The following is a 23,037-nucleotide window of genomic DNA, read 5'->3' as shown; positions in this document are numbered from 1 at the left end:
TGTGTTTAGCTCCGTGTACCTGTCTCTCTCTCTATCTGTCTGTCTACTACTGACTGTGGTGTTTAGCTCTGTGTACCTGTCTGTCTCTCTACCTGTCTGTCTACTACTGACTGTGTTTAGCTCCGTGTACCTGTCTCTCTCTCTCTACCTTTCTGTCTACTACTGACTGTGTTTAGCTCCGTGTACCTGTCTCTCTCTCTACCTGTCTGTCTACTACTGACTGTGTTTAGCTCTGTGTACCTGTCTCTCTCTCTCTACCTGTCTGTCTACTACTGACTGTGTTTAGCTCCCTGTACCTGTCTCTCTCTCTACTACTGACTGTGTTTAGCTCCGTGTACCTGTCTGTCTCTCTACCTGTCTGTGTACCTGTGAGCCAGCTGGTCCAGAGGGTGGACATCTGAACACCGCTGGTTGCTCAGGAGAGCTTTGTATGCAATGGAATTTTTATCAGCTTGATTTAAATGCTGCCAAAATTTAATTGACCTTTTTTGGATTTGAATTTTCAGAGGGAATGTATTGTTTGGGGTGTTTGGGTGAACTTTTAGAATAATTTAACAGAATTCCAATTGTAACTTTTCAGTGGGAGTTTTATCCCAGTTTTTAAATTCTGGTTTCGAAATCGGGCCTCAGACTTCGCTTCCATAAAGCATGATTGGTGTTACCAGAAAATTGTAGATTTTTAGCCCAATTCTTGCAGGGATTTTTTTTTTTTTGGATATTTTTTCCATATATATTTTTGATGGATGGCATACATTTTGCTGGTTTCTGATTCTGGTTCAATGCTATATTTTGTAGACTTATTTAAATAAAGTCTTGTTTGGCAGTGATCTGAAAAGGGAAGTTGTGGTAAAACTACAAATGCATTGATATCCTCTGGGTCGATATAGGTTATCGTATAATCCACCACACTGTTACCTAAAACAGTGGCTGTGTCCATTTCTTTTACTGTCTATGGCTGCAGGGCGCGGGCCGACGCGGATGCTACGTGCCCGGTGTGGCCGGACAGATTGGATAACATGGGCGCCGAAATAAAAATAGCTGCGCTATGCTGCTACACGCGTGCGGTGTTAAACTAAAAATGAGTAGGGTTTTTTTTTTATAAATAATTAATGCTATAGGCAATACTTTGTATTTGAAACCAAGTTTTTTTAAGGGGCTTTAATCCACGGGAGGTCAGCAAAAGCAAGACTTTTAGCTGGTGCTAAGTTGCTTTTTAAACATATCTTTACTTACTGCGAGTGGTACTGTGGTCCAGCCCTGTCACAGGAACCCGCTTGTCTCTATGATGACTGTGCTGCCTCTGCACCCGGTGAACCTGGAAATCACAACACACACAGTCATGCATTACTTTGAGGAAAATATGAATTAATGTTTCCTTGTTGGTCAATCGCTAAAGTATTAGACATTTCACGTTTAGTTTTTTGCCTTTGCTTCCCTTTGGTAAGTTTAGTGTCCACAACTCGGCTTACTCAATAGATGCTCGTGTAACACTCTTCAGCCATTTCTGTCGTCTTATTTTCGCTTTGTATGGCTTTTTTGTCTCAGATTGTGGATTTATGAGGATAAAAGCAAAACAGTGAGAAGCGGAGAGCAAATAATAAAAAAAAAAAATCTATTCTGTTTCCGTTTCGACTTTGAAAGAGAGGGAAAATCCACAGCACAGGGAGAGTTGGGTGTCTTTACGGAGGAGAGTAAAAGGTTTCCTCTTCATTAGTTCAAAGAGTACTCACTCGCTCTCTCCTTTACAGTCCCATTGTCCTGGGTTAAAAGCAATAAAAACACCCCCGCCTCACCTACACCTCTGTCCTCCACAGTACACATGCAACCACACAGGGCACGCACACAGGACACACACACACACACACACTTCTTTTATAGGCCGCTGCTTGCAGCTTTGATCTGATAAGAGGCTGGTCCTTGTGAAGGTGGGCGCACCAAATCAAACAACAGATCACAGACACACACGCACACACACACACACACACACACACACACACAAAAACACACACATATCAGTGTCCGACCACTATTGTCCTCTTACACTTAAATCAGAGTGGAAGAGGTTGAAAATAAATACTATTGAGAGGCAGCTGCAGTCTTTCATGTCCTAAAAGCCTGCTTGCTTTATTCCCCCTTCATGTTCTTCAATTAGACTCAATTAACAAGAGCTGGTCTAAACTACCCAAGGAAGACGGGTGTAGGGTAAGGGGGGGCTGTTAGAGCTAAGAACGCTATATGTGTGATATTAAACACAGAAGACCTCAGACAAATTGGTGTTTATATTAGGCTGATCATATTGAGTCAAGATTAAATTCAATAAAAAAACATAATGAGCTCAGTGTACACATGTTTTAGGTGAGGCCCAACTAACATGCGTTGGGGGCTTGGATCACAGTTCCATCCATGCAGGTGTCCAAACTGAATGAAACTCAATATATTAAAAAAGGTGTATGTTCTGGGAATTATTCAATTATGTAATTAATGAACTACTGTACCCAGACGCTAGTGCATTCCAGACTCTCACATGGTCTACAGGTTTCTAGCCTGTAGTGCTTTGTTTATCATTGTGTCTGCAAAATGATGCCTGATACTGTAATACACTCAAAACTCCCCTTCTATACGTTTCTAATTTATGTCTGTGTGTGTGTGTGTGTGTGTGTGTGTGTGTGTGTGTTCCCCAACTACCTTGTAAAACCCCTCCAGCCCCCCCTCTGAAGGAGCAGCCAGGACACGGTGATCAATACACATGATAGGGAGCTAATCGCTCTCTGTCAAACCAAGCCCAGCCAGCTACTAATGGCACACACTCACTGGGGAGTGTGTGTGTGAGTGTGTGTGTGTGTGTGTGTGTGTGTGTGTGTGTGTGTGTGTGTGTGTGTGTAGGCGTCGGCCTTAATGGCAGATTGAGACTCTTTAGGGAGTGCTGCTCAAGGTTAGACTCAGGGGACGAGGGGCAATTGACCACACTGTCTGTGACACTGACCCATCCGCTGTCACCGCATTCATCATCAGCGCATCGTCATGAAACCACACAGTACACACAATGCACTGAAAAATGACATCACCAACAGGACATTTAATAAACAGAACGTCTTTCAATGGCTGCCCAACACGTGTTGCAATAATAAAGGCACGTGCAACTTCAGCATCGAAGGCCAAACAAGACATTTCTCCCTTCAAAATAAAAGCCTAGATAGAAAGAACGACTGACAGAAAAGATCAGTGATTCAGAGATCAGTGAAAAAAGACAAAAGGCAGGACTATAAAAAATAAACCTTATTTGGAAGAAAAAAAATTCCGGCAGTGAGGAAGAAAAGAGCCGTGGAGCACTTGCATGATTGAACAGCTGAGGTAGAACTGACAGAGGCACAATGTGAATGTGTGGAGGAGGAGGAGGAGGAGGAGAAAGACAGTAAGATGGAGAGAGTAAAAGTCTGTGTGTGTGTGTGTGTGTGTGTGTGTGTGTGTGTGAACGTGTGTTTGTAGACATCCCATGAAGAATATACTGTATGCGTGTGTGTGTGTGTGTGTGTGTGCACAAATAAAGCCCTATAGAACAGAAGTGAATGATTGAGGAAGGTGGTGAGGAAACACAGAAAGAAATGTACTGTGTGTATGTGTGTGTGTATGCGTGTGTGTGTGTGTGTGTGTATGCGTGTGTGTGTGTGTGTGTGTGTGTGTGTGTGTGTGTGTGTGTGTGTGTGTGTGTGTGTGTGTGGCACATAGAACTCCCATGTCTCTGTATGAATGAGTGGATGCGGTTGATGGCAGGCAGCTGCAGCGGTGTGATACGAGCAGAGCTGCACAGATATCAGCGCTGACATTTTGGGCTTCGCTACCCACCCATGGCCCCCTGGGAAAGTGATGGCCATGGCAGCGGCAGTGGCCACATGCCACCCCCCCCCCCACCACACCCCCTCCCTCTGCCTGTCAATCACAACGCTGTGCCTCCTGAGGCTCCGTCGGCCCCCGGCCTGGCCCTGGCTGGACCCAGGATGCCACGCAGCAATGAACACTTCACATCACCAACCAGCATCCAGACCCTGATGCACCACTGATCCCTATCTGGAATTCAAACCCCCACTACCCCCCCACCCAACCCATCTACTCTCCTCCTCTTTATTCAATCTCTCATCTCGAGCTGCCAGGCTGATAGCCCCGACCACAGAAAGAAAAAAGACGAGGAGAGGGGTTGTGTGTGTTACTGCCGACTATAGACGATGAACACTGAAACCAACACAGAGGCACGTAAAAAAGAAAAGTGAGCTCTACAGTAGCGAGCAGCTAGGGTAGGGAGGGAGAAATTGCATACATTGAAAGATAGGAGAAAGATAAGAGAGAGATACACTTTGGCCCCCTCCTCGAGCCTTCTTTTAAGGCACCTCTTGGCCTCCTCTCCCTCGTCCGCCTCACCCTCCCTCCTCCTCCCTCCTCCTCCCTCCCCACCCACCCCCGGGCCCTCTGGTGTGTTGCTCACTCCATTGTGTCAGCCTTCAGAAGTGCTCAGTTTGAGTGGCAGGCCGTCACAGATCAGTTCCCTGCTAAAGCGGCCCGGCAGGCCGGGGTGACGGGCCAGGAAGGGATCTAAGTGGGGTTTATCAGCGCTTCTTAACGCCTCTCCGGCTCCCTGACACAAAAGAGAGGGGGTATTAAACATCTAAAGCAAACCAAAAAGCGTGAAAGCTCCTTATAGGGCCACGGGATTGCGGATGTGACTGGAGTCTTTAAAAAAAATAGCAAAAAAAGAGAAAGAAAAAATAAGGAGCGGAAAAAAGCACACAAATGCTTCAGCAGTGAGGAAGCATTGAGGGAAAAATCAAATGTATTTTCTATCCTATCTATGTGGATAGAAGAATGGGTGAGAGTGAGAGAGAGTGAGAGTGAGAGTGAGAGAGAGAGAGAGAGAGAGAGAGAGAGAGACCATCTGTGAAGCTAGCTTAATAATGCTTTCTAGCTCACCACCTGTTTTGTTTGTGAGGCTAAATTGCAGCAGCCTCATATATGAAACTCAATGATATTACATTTTAAATTGAACATTAAAAGTACCCAAGTATAACCAGAATCTAGGCTAGTCAATGACAATAAACCTTGAGTGAATCATAGTAGTCTCAGAGGGGTAACAAACATTCAAACACAAACAAAGCCGTTTCAAGACCTCCCATCAATTAGTGAACAAAGAACAGGTGTTAAAATACCACGTTTGATAAACAAAGTCAATCATTAATAAAAGTAACTGCACAGAATGAACGCATTAAACAAGGCTTCAAAACATGGCAAATCTAGCGAAGCAGCATCAACACATTAATAAATAGTGAGCTAGCTAATTGGACAATGCAATTACTGTAGCCAACTCTGCTTTGGATAAAACAAAGTTATATAATAGATCTTTCTGTTAGGTTAGGACGTGTGAGGGATGAGGTTGTAGGGTTAGAAGTGACGTCACACATGGGGACAGGTTTGTAATTACCCTCCGATGTGAGCCGGAGAGAAGCAACAGCGAATAGACCTATTTCACAGCAGACATTTTCACTTGTCCTAGTAAGAAAAGCACAAGTGCTACTAATAGCATTAACAATGTCAAGTAGGGTTGTGCGATATGACGATATTAGATTGTGAACGATGGCCTTTACAGACAGCTCGTTATTATCGTGCATTAATATACACTGAACAAAATTATAAACGCATCACTTTTGCCCCCATTTTTCATGAGCTGAACTCAAAGATCTAAGACTTTTTCTATGTACACAAAAGGCTTATTTCTCTCAAATATTGTTGACAAATCTGTCTAAATCTGTGTTAGTGAGCACTTCTCCTTTGCCGAGATAATCCATCCACCTCACAGGTGTGGCACATCAAGATGCTGATTAGACAGCATGAGTATTGCACAGGTGTGCCTTAGGCTGGCCACAATAAAAGGCCATTCTAAAATGTGCAGTTTTACTGTATTGTTTGATTTGCATTGAGAGATGATTTTATGGAAAGTACCCCATGCCAGTCTCTAGGTATGGTGAAGGGTATGTGATGATGTGGGGGCCAAGGGAACTTTATCAGGATGCATAGTATCCTGGATCCATGAAATAACTGGCCTTTAAAAATAAAAATCTGCCTGCCTCTATGGGAATTTAACATAGGGGTGTACTTACTTATGCCCCCTGTATTTTAAGGAAGAACATTTATTTATTTACGATACATTATTCATTCACAAAGAAAATTGGTGTCCTTAAAGGTTGGATTTTTCCTAATTCTTTTTTAATTAAGGCATTAAGATCAATTTCCAAAAGATGATTTTTTTTATTCCTCTTTTTAGTCAACTGTAGCATGGGTTCATAAACTTATGAGCACCACTGTAGCTTTATATATTCTCAATTTCGCGATTCCTTCCATGATTCTGTTATCACAGAAACTATTGGGCTCTACTACATTAATGCTGCCATCAGTCTGTGACTGGCCAAAGCCGGGCCCTCGTCAAAAAAAAAATAATAAAGACACTTGCTACCAGGCTAAACAACTTTTCTGGGGGAAACCTCTGCCTCCGTATGAGCACCGAACTCCCGGAAAAGCTCGGGCCTGGGCGGCGTGCAGTACAGAGCGCCAACGATCAGCCAGCCAGCGAGACATGAACACAAAAGAACATAATATTGAGCAAAACAAAGAAGCTCAGATTACAACACATGCAGAAAGAGTGTGACTTCATTCTCTGCTCAAAACACCATTTCTCCAGTAGCTATATATCTTCACAGAGATAATATTAGTTTGCTGCTTTATTAATGTTCTGAATGCTGAGCACATAACCTTAAGGAGACTTTATAGAGTTTAAATAGAGAACGGAATTTGGTGTGGTGTTTTGTTACCTTGTAGGGCTTTTAAATAGGGAAATTGGTTTGGTTGTACTGTTAGGTAACTTGCAAAATAGTCTTAAAAGAACAACAGACAGCACTTGTTTGGTTTAATTGTGGGAATGTTTGAGGGGCAGTATATAGAGCAACATCTATCAACATGTATCTATCAATCTAGCTTACATATTAATGCTAAGTATTAGATGTGTCACTGATAAGCCAGCTTTACACTGGTTGGCTAGAGGTGGAGTCCGTCTCGGTTGTTTACATATTCTTCTGTGGGGAATATACTGGCTTCTCCTTATATAACTTTATTTATGTATTCAGTTTATATCATGAAAACTTCACAACAGTTCTGCTGCATGTCATTGACTTCTCTCACACTTGTTGCTGCTAAGTGGCAGTAACAATAAGGCACCGCATCCACACAGCTGCAGTTCAGACTAACTAGACAGACATTAAGAAAAAGAAAATAAAGTCAGAGCACCGGGACAGACTCTGCACAGTGGTTTTCTGTATGTGTGTATTAGGTGTGTAGTACACCAGCAGGGACCAGTGAGTGTATGTCAGGAGCTGGCAGGGGGTTAGTATCCGAGACATTTTGTAAAAGGTCAGTGTAGAGTTCAGTCAGAGACATGTCTGTGTGTTTGAGAATGAAACTGCAAGAGGTATGATAGTTAGGACAGTTAGGACGAGGGTCAATGAGGGGGAGGTGGTGCCTGAAGTAAACAAGGTGCAGGCAGAGAGAAAGAGAGAGAGAGACACTCTTATCATCTCTTGCATACTGCAGCCATACGTATGTGTGTATGCGCTAACTGTCTGGTGGTTGCCTGTGTGGATATCGTCCTGTATGCTTGTCTTGTGATCATGTGTGAGTGCATGTCGTACTTTGTGTCTGTTTAGGTCAGAATGTAAGTGAGCTCACATGGAGCACAAGCCTTGCTAATTGTGTCATTAGTAGGGCGATTAATACAACAGCTGATTGTTACTTTGCTGACAGAGGGCTGAATCGACCGGGATTACATGATGGCAAAAGCTCCGCCTCCTCTGAGAAAGCACCATGGACCTCCACTCCAGTGTGTGTGTGTGTGTGTGTGTGTGTGTGTGTGTGTGTGTGTGCGTGTGTGCGTGTGTGCGTGCGTGCGTGCGTGCGTGCGTGCGTGCGTGCGTGTGTGCGTGTGTACTGCTTTCACTCAGCCAGTGATATGAGCTACAGCAGCTGCTGCAGATTGCACTGATTTATGAAGTGTGTTTATTATTCCTCTGTTATGGAACACAATCATATTCTTGAGCTCAACTAAAATGTTTCACTTTTACTTACTCCGTTGTAGGGGTGTAAATCACATATTAAACACGATACAATATTATCTCGGTTCTTTGGACAAGGATGCAATATTTACCTTTATCACAAAGTCGGCCCTGATACGAGTTTGATTTGTTTCCATTCAGCAGCCTGCGACCGATACATAAGCCCATTTAACACAATCAGTTACATTTTTATATAATTTATAAAAAGCAACTATATAAATAGGTTTTGGCAATGTTTTATCCATGCTGTTTAGAGTGAGATACGGTTTCTGAATGTGTCCTGCCTTCAGTCTCCGGGTGAGCTGGTCAAAATCTGCACAGCTTTCTACGTCACTAGCCGAGACGAGGTGGCTAACCGTAGCATGCTAGCTCGTTCTGAATGGCAAAACACTGCTACAACACAAACTAGTTCACCATAATCTACAAAAGAACTACTTCCATGTCCCTGTTCTACAGATATTCCACGCAAAGTTGGAAGTGCGCCCTCGTTGAGAAGAAGTCTCCCGGCTAATCCTGCCTTGTACAGGCCGAAGTTGGAGAAACAGCTAGCTAGCTCATGTGATCCTTACCTAGCTATTGCGCATGTGCGACTGACAACAAAGATGTTCCAGCAGTGAGAGGTCTCACTCTGTAGCTAAAACAGAGACCTGAACACAGGGTGAAAAGAGGAACTGCAGCAATGTGCAGTACAACAAAAATATGGTGTTTTTTGAAAATTAAACCATGTAAACCTATTCTGATACAATCTCAAATTACAATTATGAACCTGAAAATGAGCATAATATGGCCACTTTAAATATGACAATATGTAACAACATTCTCACTGTGTATCATTAATATGGGCTCGTTGAGGATTGAATCGATACATCGTTCCAGATCGCTGTATCGTTACACCCCTACTCAGTTGTCATGGAACTGTGGATATTGTAACTTCCCATTGTTTCAAGATGTATACATGTTGGCTTAAAACATGACAACTGGGCAAACTTCATCTGCCGTTGATGACTGTGTGATGCAACCGAAAGCTCCACAACTAGCGAATGTTTATGTCAAAGTATGGGGGACAATCTAGCTAAACAGATATACAGGTGGTTTCGATGTAGATTTCTTTATAAATTAGATGTCATTACTATGCCAGTGCATGTCAGTTTGGACAGTATACATACAGTACTTCTATTCTATTTTGCCGTGTTAAAAATCTAAAACAAGGTCTGTAAAGTGTGTGACGCTGGCCTAGTCTACGGTGAGGACAAGAGGACGGTATTCCACTTAATCCAGACAGCAATAGCAGCAATATATCTTAGGAACGTTTCTTTGTAACTTTATCTACAATCATCTTTGTCCACATAGTTTTGTATTTTGAGCATGAAAGTTATTCTTTATCGAATACACACCTTATATTATAATGTACTTGCTAAGCAGTTACTTAACCAACAGTACAATAAATGTAACTCTAGTTTTATTGAGACATATAACTGTATTATTGGAAAATAAGTGGTGGATGAGAAATACTGTACTGGCTTTTGCTGTTGTACTGCATTTTAAGTTACAATCAAAATATTTTCAACACTTTCAACAGCACATCAGCGTCAGGAAAGAAAGAAGGATTTCCAGCCAGGAAAGACAGAGCATGTAACTTGGACATCCATCCTCTTGTGGTGCGGTTTAAAGAAGGCAGATTAAATAAAAGGAATGTTGATTTGTTTGTTTTTTTACGTTTAGAAGAGAAAGTCAAAATCACAGCCAGGAAAGGTTCAGGGAATGCAACCTGGAGGTCTCTCCTGATGTTCCAAAGACATGAATTCGAAATGATTTTGCCAGTTGGGAAAGAAACACTTTTATTTTAAATTAAAAAATGTCATGGAGAACTATGACAACAAACACTCAGTTTAGTTCCACTAGATGTAACGCATGAAAACACTCTATAATGCTTTTGCTACACATTGATGCACCAGTAACTCATTTGTCTTTCATTTTGAACAAATTAAATTCCTTCAAAGAAAGAGTAGCATACTTTAACAGCTCATATGTGATGCGGATTGGTACTGTACCATGTTACTCTAACTAGAAATATGATTTTTACCTCAAAAGCATTAAACTAACATTAACTGTCTTACAGTTACAGCTTACTAAACCTCACATTGTGCAGTAATTAGGGAGCACTGTAATGTAACCCACCTGCCATGCAATGCAAAGCACAGTGTGTGATGCAGAGTGAAAAGCAGTGCACACAGCTCTGTATAGACAGACGCCTGGTCAGAGGTGGGCGAATGGAGCATACAGTAGCTCAGGTATTGGCAGCAGGCCAGCTCCTGTAACCAAAACACTGTAATTGTGTTTGGCAACACATTATCCGCCATAAATACATCTTCCATATACCTATTACAATATTGACTGTTTACAGCCTAAAGAAAATGCTTTTTAAAGGAGATTCTATTAGTCTGATTGTTTAAAGGGCTAAGGCATTATTTTAACAGATACTATTGGGTTCAAGTTAGTGAGAGAGAATTTGTTATTGGCTCAATGCTGAAAATGATTTGTTCGCATAAAAGAACATAGCCAACAAACAGACTTCAATACAAGGTATTTAAGGATGTAACAGCGGCGGGGAAGGAGATGCAATGTCTAAGTATGCAATTGTTCATTATCTCAAAACATTATTCGTGCAATCCATTAAATTTGGGACTCATTACCAAATGTGGGACATTTTAGGCGTGCAAATTCATTTTCACCTAAAGTTAGGATGGTAGAAAAGTAATTAGAGTTACAGTTTAATGAAATCATGAACCATACATGGAGTCACTGGAGATTGTACATAAATTACTTCAATTAATCACACGCACACTGATTCAGATGATAACTCAGAATCAGAAAGTTGGGAATCTTCTCTCTTGTTTACTCGCTGTCCGTTTCTTGCTCTTGCTTTGTGTGTTTTGGTGCATGCACGTGTGTCTTTCCGTGTGTAGAAATGTACCGTTGTTTTGTGCGTTTGGTTTGTGTGTGTCATTGAAGGGGCAGCGTGTAGGGGAAGGGCCAGAGGTCCGTTGCACCCTGGAGAACGGACAGGGGCCAAAGCTGCATCTCCCTTCTTCCCATCCCTCCTCCCTCACCCTGGGCTGTCATGGGATGTCTCCGTGGGTGACGGTTTCCCTGGCAACGAAAGCCCTGTGAGGAGGCTGCATTGTGCGCTCAGAGGGTGATGCAGAAAGGCTTGTTGAAGGTGGCGAGGGAGGGGGGCACAAAGTGATATCGGATGGAACAGGCACACAAAGCTACACAAGCAAGGTAAACAACTTTCAGCCATTACTCACCACATGGCTCTGTTTCTTTTTTTCCCCCATCCTTCCAGCTAATCAAAACTAGACCCTGATTAAAACAGCAACGCCGGCCAAATGAACTTCCATTTGCATATACATGCTGTGTAAAATCAGAACCGATGCCAGAGTGTGAATTCACCTTGACGTGGCCGTGTTAAATGTATCAAACAGTCACGTCTAAGTAGCTGAACGCTCTGATTTGCTGTAGTTACAAATCCATTTCCCGCTGTGTTACACAGACAGTCAGGCCAAAAAAAAACAACCTCACAGCGGCTTCTTTTGGGAACCTACAGCTTGATCCCCTTTCTAGATCCTAACGTGTGATGGGGTGTTTGATTAAGCGGTGTTTATTTAATAGAACAGTTAAAATACTTACCCCTAATGTGGTCGAAAGTCTGTTCTCAAAGGTGGCTCTGTCATTGCGCCCCCTGCTGTCTCTGAGGGTGTACAGACCTTCCAGGCTGCCAACCTGTCAGGGTAGAAACAAATATTGTGGTCAGGACATAAAAGCCCCCACTTTCAAGGGGGCTTTTATATACTGCATAAGGGTTATAGAACACAAGATTTGTTTGGTTTGAGTGCCTGTTATTTAAGAATTGTGCCCTCCAAAACTCAGTATATGCTAAGAATGCAAAAGATGCATGGAAATTCATACAGTGTGAGTGTTTTTATCATTACAGAGAGACCGATACACGTACAGTGTGAGGGTCAAAACACATAACGCATTCAGCCTTAATCACCCATATGACCCTTTGCACAACATGATACCAGCGTATCCCCTCCGGCCATCTGTCTTGTGTGGGTTTTTCTGCAAGAGGTGGGCCGAAATCAAATAGCAGACAGTTTATCTAACCTTATCCTGGGCTTTTCATTTCCAAGCCTTATAAACTCAAATCGTATTGACCGCCTGGGAGAGTTAGAACTAACTAAGTGAAATCTACTCGCCGGCAATTGTGTCCAAGGTGCACGTTGTGCGTGTGCGTGTGTGTGCGTGCGTGTGTGTGTACGTGGCTTGCTGCTGATTCTATCTCCCTTCACATTCATTCTCTCTATTCTCTGTCCCTGAGGTGCATCAGGGCTGAGACTGCAGAGTAAATTGTCCCAAATTGAGTTCCTTCTTGCCGGCAGATACAGGCCACATCCCGACCGTTTAGAGCGAGCGAGCGAGAGAGCGAGAGAGAGAGAGAGAGAGAGAGAGAGAGAGAGAGAGAGAGAGAGAGGAAAAACAATCACAGCACACATCACTTGCTCTAAAATCTTCTCTCTAATTTCTCTCTTTGCCTTTCTTTTCCTTATAGCCACACTCCCCATCTCTCCCTCTGTTCCTCTCCTCTGCTGATTTCCCTGCTGCCTCTCATTCTTCTCTGAGCACATTATTCTTCTGCTTCTCACTCTTTATATCAGTCTCTGGGCGTCTTCCCTTGTCTTTGTCTGCTGAGATATGTATACATCAGTCTTTCCTTGCTCAGCTTGGCTTTTTCCTTCGTTTGAGGATTCTTTGCCCTTCTGCTTGTTCCCCTTCCTCCCATCTTTTTCATTTCTCCCTCGATCCCATCAGCCCCACAAACAGTGTTTTCCTTCCTTCCCTGTGTCCTTTAGTCACCCTGGTTTCTATCCCTCCTTTGCTCTCTCATCCCACCCTCCATGGCTGACTGTACGTGGTGACATAGTAGCCATCAGCGCAGACCTCCTGGGTGGAGAAGTCTCGCTCTGACAATAATCACACAGTATGTCTATAGCACTGGCAGCCCAGCTGAGCTGAACTGAGCACACGCGACTCCCCTGAGGCCGGCACACTCCATTTAACTCAGCGGGGGAGAGAAGGGGAGAAAGGGATGGTGATGCCATTGGGTTTTTGGGGTTGGGGGTACTGGGGGCCCGGTGATGGAGCAGTGACTGGAGACAGATATGGAAATGGGATGAGAAAGGATGGCTGGAGCTGAAACTGGTGCTGCAGGGGATGAAGAGTGGTTTTGGACTTTTGGGTTTGGGCAGAATGTTTGTTTAAGAAGATGCTCATGTCACCGTCTCTGCATGGAATGATAACTGCTCTCTACTTTCACTGCTTGCTCTCTGCAAAATCCCTTCTATAACCTCCCTTAGCTTTTACGGTGTTTATTTTTTTGTACAGGGTCATAGAAACTTCTCTTTAACTGTCAAACTAAGGTTTCAAGCCTTTAAAAAACCCAGATCCCCTTTGCTGAGACCCTACCAGCCCTATGGATGCTATAACTAACCTTGACCTTTGAATTCACTGGGAAAAAAACAGAGAAAAAATTCCTCTTGGAATCTACTGAGGAACATTTTTTTTCCTATTAGTTCCCGCCATTTTCACAGAGGTATTAGAAAAAATAAGGCCCTGATTTTAACACACTTGATATTTGGATGATTGGTTTAGGTTTCAGCGATCACTGGAATTTGCTGAAATGCCTTTCTAAAAATAGAAATCTCCTAAAAGCCTAACCTGTAAGAAGTACACGACAAAAAATGGTGGCAGGACAGGAGTAGGACTTGGGACAGATGGATGTACTGAATAGCAGATGCACTAATCCACCTTTTATCAATGATTCCTCAACTCAGGGTATCTGCCAATACAGAGTACCGATCAGATACCAGTGCTCTTTTTTGGCATGGAACTCATTGGAATATTTTTAATCAAAGTAATGAGGCCAGGGATTGCATTGGCACTTAAAACTGAGTCCGCAACCTGCTGTGACTTAATAGCTATACTGTAACTGAAAGCAGAGACGCTAAATGTCATGACATTGACAAAGAAACAGTAATTAATGTGCATCAGTCATGGCAAATATCTGATATGCTTAACAAGTCAGTATTGGCCCTGATACCATGCATCCATACTGAAGACACAATGAGTCACAAGATGGAACAGACATAAGTAAAATGAGAAATTAAAGGGTTGCTTGCCCAAAATTATGGTTAGTATTTTTCCTCACTGACCTTCAGTGGTATTTAGCAATGCAAATATATTTTGGTGTTATTTGTCCAGGTTTTGAGATTTCTGTCTCTAAGATTTCTGCCTCCACATCAATACAATTGAGGTGAAGGGAATTCCATTTGAAGTGGCCACAGCATTGGAAAAAATACATTTTATGTCAGCATTATGTCTCTCCAGAAATAGTGTATGTGTTACTTTGGGTAACCAACAGAATACTTGCACTGCGATCTGTGACGCTCTCCATGGTTCTGATCTAAGGCTGTGAGCAGATAGGGAGCTACGCTGGCTGCTCTCTCTCTCTCCTGTCCACCTGTGGGAAGTTCTAGCCATTTCCTTGATTTCACCTGTTGCCTAATGTTTGTTGTTTTCAGCACCAAAGATTGACAGATGTCTACTTATGGTTCAGGTAGGCTTATTTTCTAATTCATTGTCTGGCATTCATTACTTGCAGTACCAGTTGGGTCTTATCTAGTCTATATTGAGGACAATTCATTTAGAGGATTGCTCCGGTGCTGCCGGAAGATCCGCCGGACGCACGTCCACCAAAACAAGTTCCTTCCCGAGGCTATTTTGCAGAGGCACCGGTATTGCGTCCGGCGCTTAGCGACACCCAATACGACTGTGATTGGTTCAAAGAAATGCCAATAAACCAGCCCACGTTTTTCTCCCATCCCAGAATGCTGTGTGGACTCGCCAGACCTTCCTCCACAGCGCTGTAGAGAAAGGTCTGGCAATGCAAGACTAGGTCTTTTCTTAAAGACCCAAGTGCATGCCAGTTTCAGGTATGAGTTTTAGGCCCATGTACAGTTCTAGCTTTGCTGGCTGTTGAGTTTTTGTTTGGCCAAGAAGATTAAAAAAAGCTTTTTAAGTGATGGTAAATGGCCTGCAATTATATAGCACTTTTACCTAGAGATGGTCCGATACCATTTTTTGCTTCCAGATACCGATTCTGATACCTGAACTTACGTATCGGCCAATACCGAGTACTGATCCAATACCAGTGTGTCATATATTTTATTATGTTTTAACCGCTGTATACTACTATCCCTGTATGGATGGGATATGATTTCTATCTTTGTTGTCAGCCTGGCTCAGGTTAAACTCTTTGTGAAACATGAACAAACACAAACAATCAATGCCCCAGAACTTTCTTTTTTTATCCAGTTTGACAGTCAGTTATAATGGCAAAAGAACATAAATAAACTACTTTAACGTTTAGGGCTTTATTACGTGGTATCGGATCGGTGCATAAACTCCAGTACTTCCTGATACCGATACCAGCATTTTAAGCAGTATCGGAGGCAATACCGATACTGATATCGGTATCGGAACATCTCTACTTTTACCCAAAGCTCTACAATACCCATTCACACTCACGCACTGATGACAGTGAACAACCATGCAAGACACAGGATGTGGACAGGATGAGCCGCCAACCCTACGATAAGTGGACGACCCGCTTCACCTGCTGAGCCACAGCCGCATCTTCTGTCTCATGCCTTTGCCATGTTCCAGCAGTTGTTTTTGATGAACGACACATTGTTGTTGAATCCTTTAATTGCAATTTCCCATTCACTCCCACTGTACTGGGGTGGAAGCAGAAATGTAGAGGCAGATATCTCAAAACATGGGCAAATAAGTGAGACAATCTGTTTTTTTTGTAATTTGTGCGAACCAACACTTTAAAATTGTGAAAGCAGTCTTTGGCCCAAAAAACAAAGAAACACAAATACAGCTGCACATACAAATTTGTGAGCAATTTTAATCCAAAACAAAACACACACACACACACACACACCCTCACTAACTGACACACATCCTTGTGCCCTGCCAGAGCAGGTTCACAGCAAAACAATATGAGGCCAATCAAGGGACCATTGGTATGTCTCTCCCTCTGCTAATGAAGGCACTTTGAAAAGGTAATCTAATTCACCAGCAGCAATTAAGGCTGGGAGCGCCTTGTCACTATCAATTATCCGCTCCTTCACTCATGTTCTCCAGTGTGGACCCTGAGCCTGCCTGACACACAGCACTGTCGGACAAATCAACCCCATCAGCCAGACAGTCACTGAGAACACTAATCATGAGAGGTTTCACACACACACACACAGACACACACACACACACACACACAATGCTTGAATCATTGCATGATGAACTAAGTAAGCTTGACGTGAATTGGGATGTCCTAGCCAGCTGCAGTCAGAGGTAGATCTTTACTTCGCTGCTCAATCAACATACCGATCCTACAGACTGCTATAGGTGACATGACTGATGTTAACATTCATTGAATATCGGTTACTGATCGAAAACCCATGCTACTGTGAAGTGTGTGTGAGTGTGTGTGTGTGAGAGTGTGTGTGTGTGTGTGTGTGTGTGTGTGTGTGTGTGTGTGTGTGTGTTTATGAACTAGAGATTTCAACTTTTTCTCTGACTGAATCCCTAATAATAATGAATCCCTTTTTTTTGGACAAATACCATTTGAGGATTATTTTCTCACACTTTGTAGATTAAACAATTAATCAAAAAAAATATCTATACAAACACTGATAATTAATCCAAATAAATCATCCCCATCCTAATAAATAAAACTGAACGTATTTGAAAATTAAAAAAAAAATCAACTGTGAGAAGGGAAAAATCCAGACTTTGTTGTATGATATCAATATATATATATACACACAGAATATATGGTGTATATATATATAATAATAATAATAAATATAACTATATATATATATATATATATAACTATATATATATAAATATAACTATATATATATATATATATATATATATATAAATATAACTATATATATATATATATAAATATAACTATATATATACATATATACATACATAAATAGTGGCCATTCTTCTATTTGTCTATTAGTTTGATGGTGTTTGTTATTTAATTTGGTCAAATCAAACCAAATATTGTATTAACCCTGTGTCAGACTGTAAGATAATGTGTCTACCACCTAACTGAGTGATTTGTTTTCATGGAAATGTAGTAAACGCTAAAGAGCATTCAGATGGTGCACGCCTCCAGCAAGATGAACAAAATCCTCTAACTGGCCATTTTAACAATAATAATGTTTATTGTTTTTTTATTTGATCTACAGAATACAGTCTGGATGTGGCAACAGGAGACGTGGACCCGATGGCAGCAGGCAATATATCGGAAGATCTCGAGGTCAAAGCTCTGAAAGGCTGAGCCACACCGGATCAAATTCCTGATTCAATCCGTCTATGACGTCCTCCCAAGCCCATCCAACCTATTCTGCTGGGGCTTGGCAGAAACTCCAGCATGCCCGCTGTGCCAGAGGATCCCTGGAGCATATTCTAAGCTGTTGCCCAAAGGCCCTGGGAGAGGGGCGCTATTGCTGCCGCAACGACTAGCTGCTGTGGGTCATAGCGGATGTCATCAGCACAGGGATCTCTTATAGCAGGCAGAAACATCTAGCGAGGCAGTCCAATGCTTTGTCAAGGCTGAAGAGGCTGCAACCAAGTCCATGAGGTGGGCTCCTTGTTACAGGACTGGCAGCTAGCAAGCAGGGTGATCCGTGGACCACACAAGCTACTTAGACACTTGGCCTGATCACCGCTGGCTGGGTCGCCTGGGCGAGGGTGTCTGATGCTGAAACACCCGATTCCCCAGGTAACATCACTGATGATGTGTCCAAGTTGCATCGAAAGGTGCGTAAGTTTTTTTTTTTTTTTTTTTTTTTATTTGACCTGCAGAATGCACATTGTTATAGACAATAACGCTGATTTTGAGAACACCAAAAGTGCTCTATATTAGTGCTCTCACTGACATGAAATTTTGCATAATTCATCCTTGTACAGACTCATGACTACTAAATTATAGACATTTAAATTTCACAAATGTGTGCATGCGTCAACTAGATTTGGTTAATGATACATTCACGAACAATGGCAAATTATGTCAAACAAGACATATCAAGAATGTGGCAACTTTGAAGGAAATTGGATACAATCTAAAAAATAAAATAAAAAACTTTTTCAACATGGCAGGAGGGAAATGGGTGTTGCAGATTTGGTATTGCAGAACTTTGTTCCAAAAAGTCATAATAATCTGATAAATAGCACCTCAGACTATAACACCCACATACTTGTTTCTAGTGCTAGCATTTTAGGGCGTTTTCACACATACCTCATTTGGTCCGGACTTTCGGACTTTTCAGTTTGATCCGAACCAAAATTAGAGGTGTGAAACCTCCCTCGGACCACGGTCCGGATCAAAAGACCAAATTTTGGTCCGATAAAAAGAGGTGGTCTCGGTCTGGACCAAACTGAACCATGGTCCGGTTCGTTTACAGTGTGAAAGCATTTTTTGGATGGTTCGGACTTTCAGACCAAATAGAAGAAGCTCTGGCAGGCTCTCCTCGTGTTACAAGGCCGGGGAATAGCTCCTTTAAGGAATAGCTCGGTGCTTAGTGTGTAGGCTACATGAAAGAGAGAGTGACGGTGACTACGCTCAGAGCAGACAGCTGTCGGCTCTCAGAGCAGAGAATACATCAGCAGTTTATTTGTTAAGTGGTAGTAAATGTACAGTGTAGGTTTCCGTTTGTCTCTGAATAAATTCTCCAGAAAGTTCCAGTGTCTTGCTTCTCAACATCACAACAAAACAAAAAGAGCCGTAGGGGAGAGCAGCAGTCAGCTGAAAAAACTCAGACACAGAGAGAGGAGACGAGAGGACGGGGAAGCCTGTCAACAAACCAATCAATTATAAGCATCTGGAGACGCAGCTCACGTATGTGATGACAGCAGGACGTAGTTTTGTCACGTATAGATCTTTAGTGCGCTTGCATAACTGCCGTGAAACCAAAACTTACCCGATCAAATGTATACAATGTAACAAAAACATGAACCTTGGTCCAGACCTTGGTTCGGACTTTCATGTGTGAAAACGCCCTTAGAGAAAAGAATCAAATATAAAAAATAAAAAAAATCACAATACATACGATTTTCGTACTTGTTTCTAATTGGTTAAAATGCAAAGATCCAAGTTGAGAGAAACATTAACTACTTGAAAGTCCTTCTGAGTTTTTTTCTAAAGCAAGATGTGGAGATGGAATCTGTAACAGTGATACGGTACACACAGCACCCTGACCGTTGGCCCTCTTCTCGGACTGAGGACAACACCTCAATTCAACTAGACCTTCAGACTCCAGACAGAGGTATAAACTGACAGACAGGACCACTGAATGCTCCTCTCAAGGTTTTGATTGCTTATCCAACGAATGACCTTAGTCCAAGGCACTGATGAAGAGGGGATTAGCATAACAGTGCTGCTGCTGTACTGAGAGCGCTGCAAAGCTTTCAAATGATAATACGTGGGCTTGAATATGTTGCTGCAGGAAATCAAAAACCCTGGGTACTGACAGATGTTAATGATACATGGATATGAATTTACTGCCATCTCAAGTTTAAGTTCAATCTGAGATGGTCATGTTTAAGTATCATTTCACAGGTATTACTGTTCATTAACAACTCGTCATATATTCAAGAAATCATTTGGCGCGTATCTTGATTAAAGCGTAACTCTCGTCAAAATGCAATTTAGGGACTTTTTGTGAATATATCTGAGTCAAACTTTCGTTTAAAAGCATATTTAAGACGGAAACGCCACTTTTAAGATTTACCGTATTTTCGTTTTTCGGTCAAATGGCCTTTTGAATGGGAGTGCTAGGGGCACTTTTAAGCTAGACACAAAATAGCTATTTTTAAAGGGGTGATAGAATGCAAAACTGATTTTATCTTGTCATAGTTGAATAACGACAGTTCGGTGGGTAAATAGGACAGACATAGAAGCTCAAAATCCCATTGATACCTCTTTCCTCTGCAAATCTCACATTTTGAAACTGCCGCTGAAAACGGGCGAATCTGAACAAAGCTAAAAGTTGAGGTAAGCATCTCAACTCCTAGTCTTTGTCACGCCCCAACATTTGCATAGGCTACACCACTGACCTGAGGTCAGCTTAGTCTTCTGAATCTAGCTAGGTCATGCAGATCTCCAGAGGTCCACTATTTAATTACTAAATTCACTTCTGAGACTTTTTTATGCGAGAAATCAACTATGTAGAGGTCAAATATGGGCCCTTTTACGAAAATTGATGGCTAATTGCAAATTTTGTCCGACTGTGTGTCGCAGTTCAGCAGGAGCTCAGCAGGCTACGTGACAGCGGCCGGTGCTGCCTTGCCGCCCGGCGTGTCCTACTTCATAGACTCTGGCTCGCTGTGAGCTAGCTGGATCTCCGTCACGAAGGGAAGCCCGTGCCCGCGCAAAGTCACCGTTTCTGGGTTACTGGACTACAAAATGCTGAGCCCCTGATGGAGCTCCAGGGCCTGCAACTAGCCACGGTCTTTACCCATAGGATTGAAGGGACAGTAGCAGCTAACGAAATCCCTAATGTTCACAAAAATGCATTAAATTGAAATCGGACACCATTGTTAGTTTTATAAGACCTTGGGGTATATGTTATATAAGTGGCGTGACGAAATTCAAACTGTAAATATACTCTAATTATGCCGAAAGTGAAGCTAACTAGCCGCGATCTGTACACATAGGATTGAAGGGACAGCAGCTAACGAAATCCCTAATGTTCACAAAAATGCATTAAATTGAAATTGGACACCATTGTTAGCTTTATAAGACCTTGGGGTATATGTTATATAAAGTGGCGTGATGAAATTCAAACTGTAATTAAAGCTGCAAGCAGCGATGGACGGGCCCTTGCTCCTCTGCGCGCGTCGGGCTTACCGGCGGTCGCCGCTCCATGCGACCGTGCATTTGCGCATCACTCAGACACTGCAAATCGTCATCAATTAAAAGGGAACTCCCTGCTGAGTTCAATGATACCTCATACAAGACTCTACATCATACAGTTCATTAGCCGTGACAGGGGGCATGGCCAAAGCATAGGGGTCGGGGCAAACCTTTACCAATTAGAAAGGAAGTCTCTGCTGAGTTCATTGATACGTCATATAAGACTCTACCTTAAACGGGTCACCAGTTATGAAAGGGGGCGTGGCTTAAGCATAGGGGGGTGAGCCAAACCATGACCAATGAATAAGGAAGTCTCTGCTGAGTTCAATGATACCTTACACAAGATTCTACGTCATACAGTTAATTAGCTGTGAAAGGGGGCGTGGCTAAAGCATCGGGGGCGGGCCAAACCATGACCAATGAAAACGGAAGTCTCAGCTGAGTTCAATGATACCTCACACAAGACTGCCTTAGATGGGTCAGCACGTATGAAAGGGGCGTGGCTTAAGCATAGGGGGCGGGCCAAACTATCACCAATGAAGACGGAACTCTGCTGAGTTCAATGACACCTCACTCAAGACTCTACCTTAAATGGGTCACCAGTTATGGAAGGGGGCGTGGCTAAAGCTTAGGAGGCGGGTCAAACCATCAATGAAGAAGGAACTCTCTGCTGGGTTCAATGACACCTCACACAAGACTCTACCTTAAAGGGTTCAAATGTTATGAAAGGGGGCGTGGCCTGAGTAAGTGGGCGTGGTTAAAGTATAAGGGTATCCTGATCTATTTTGGCCTGTAGATGTCCTCAGGCCTGGACCCTTGTCAATCGTGAGAAATTTTGGGCAGATACGACAACGTACACTCAAGTTACAACAACTTCTTTGTTCATCGCTAAACACTCAAAATGGCCGCCCTGCCACGCCCACACCGTTTGACGAAAAGTTTTTCTTTTAATAACTTTTCATCTTTAAGGTGTTGAGATGGTACAGACCAAATTTGAAGTCCATCGGATGAAATCTCTAGGAGGAGTTCGTTAAAGTATAGCACCTTGACTTTTAGGCCTACTTCCTGTTGCCACTAGGGGGCGCTATGACTTTGAGTCAATTTTATCCTGTAAATGTCCTCAGAGTTAGAGTGTTATGAATCATGAAAAGTTTTGAGCCAATTGGGCAAAGTACAGTGAAGTTACACCCACTTCCTGTTTCGAAGGCGAAACGCACAAAATGGCCGCCCCGCCACAGCCATGCCCTATGACGAAAAGTTTTTCTTTTAATAACTTTTCATCTTTAACGTCTTAAGATGGCACAGACCAAATTTGAAGTTGATCGGATGAAATCTCTAGGAGGAGTTCGTTAAAGTACGACGTGGAAATGGCCAAAATCGCACTAATTTCGAACTTTTAAATACAAATGGCGGACTTCCTGTTGGGTTTAGGGTATGGCTACAATGACGTTTTTTGTATGTCTTGACATGCTTTATATGTGTACCAAGTTTTGCGAGTCTACGTTAAACGCACTGCAGGGGCTCAATTTTTTTAACTTTGTAGGGGGCGCTAGCGAGCCATTTTTGTGCGCCTATTCTCGAAACCCTTAAAATACGTACACTTTCACCAGACTTGATGCGACCGCCAATTTTGGTGAGTTTTTGAATATGGTAAGCCAATTAATTTGCCGTAATAATAATTCCTTCAGTTTCAATAGGGCCTTTGCCGCTGTCGGTGCTCGGGCCCTAAATATACTCTAGTTATGCCGGCAGCTGGCAGCCAGCCAGCTCCGCGGAGCCCCGAGCCCCGGTAGTCCACTAACCGAGAAACAGTGACTTTCACTGGGT

The 23,037-nt window shown here is 42.7% G+C and overlaps 1 protein-coding gene across 1 annotated transcript in view; it reads right to left on the bottom strand.

The window, feature by feature from the left end:
• LOC116066554 (proprotein convertase subtilisin/kexin type 4-like) overlaps window positions 1-23,037 on the bottom strand; it is a 238,799-nt gene that overhangs the window by 185,351 nt on the left and 30,411 nt on the right. The window contains 2 exon segments of the mRNA XM_031322680.2: window positions 1,234-1,315; window positions 11,838-11,930. Coding sequence (XP_031178540.1) covers window positions 1,234-1,315; window positions 11,838-11,930 — 175 coding nt within the window.

Source organism: Sander lucioperca, chromosome 10 (assembly GCF_008315115.2).
Source record: "Sander lucioperca isolate FBNREF2018 chromosome 10, SLUC_FBN_1.2, whole genome shotgun sequence".
Classification (NCBI taxonomy): Eukaryota; Metazoa; Chordata; class Actinopteri; order Perciformes; family Percidae; genus Sander; species Sander lucioperca.
The sequence above is the reverse complement of the archived record's forward strand: the minus strand, read 5'-3'. Positions and strand labels throughout refer to the sequence as shown.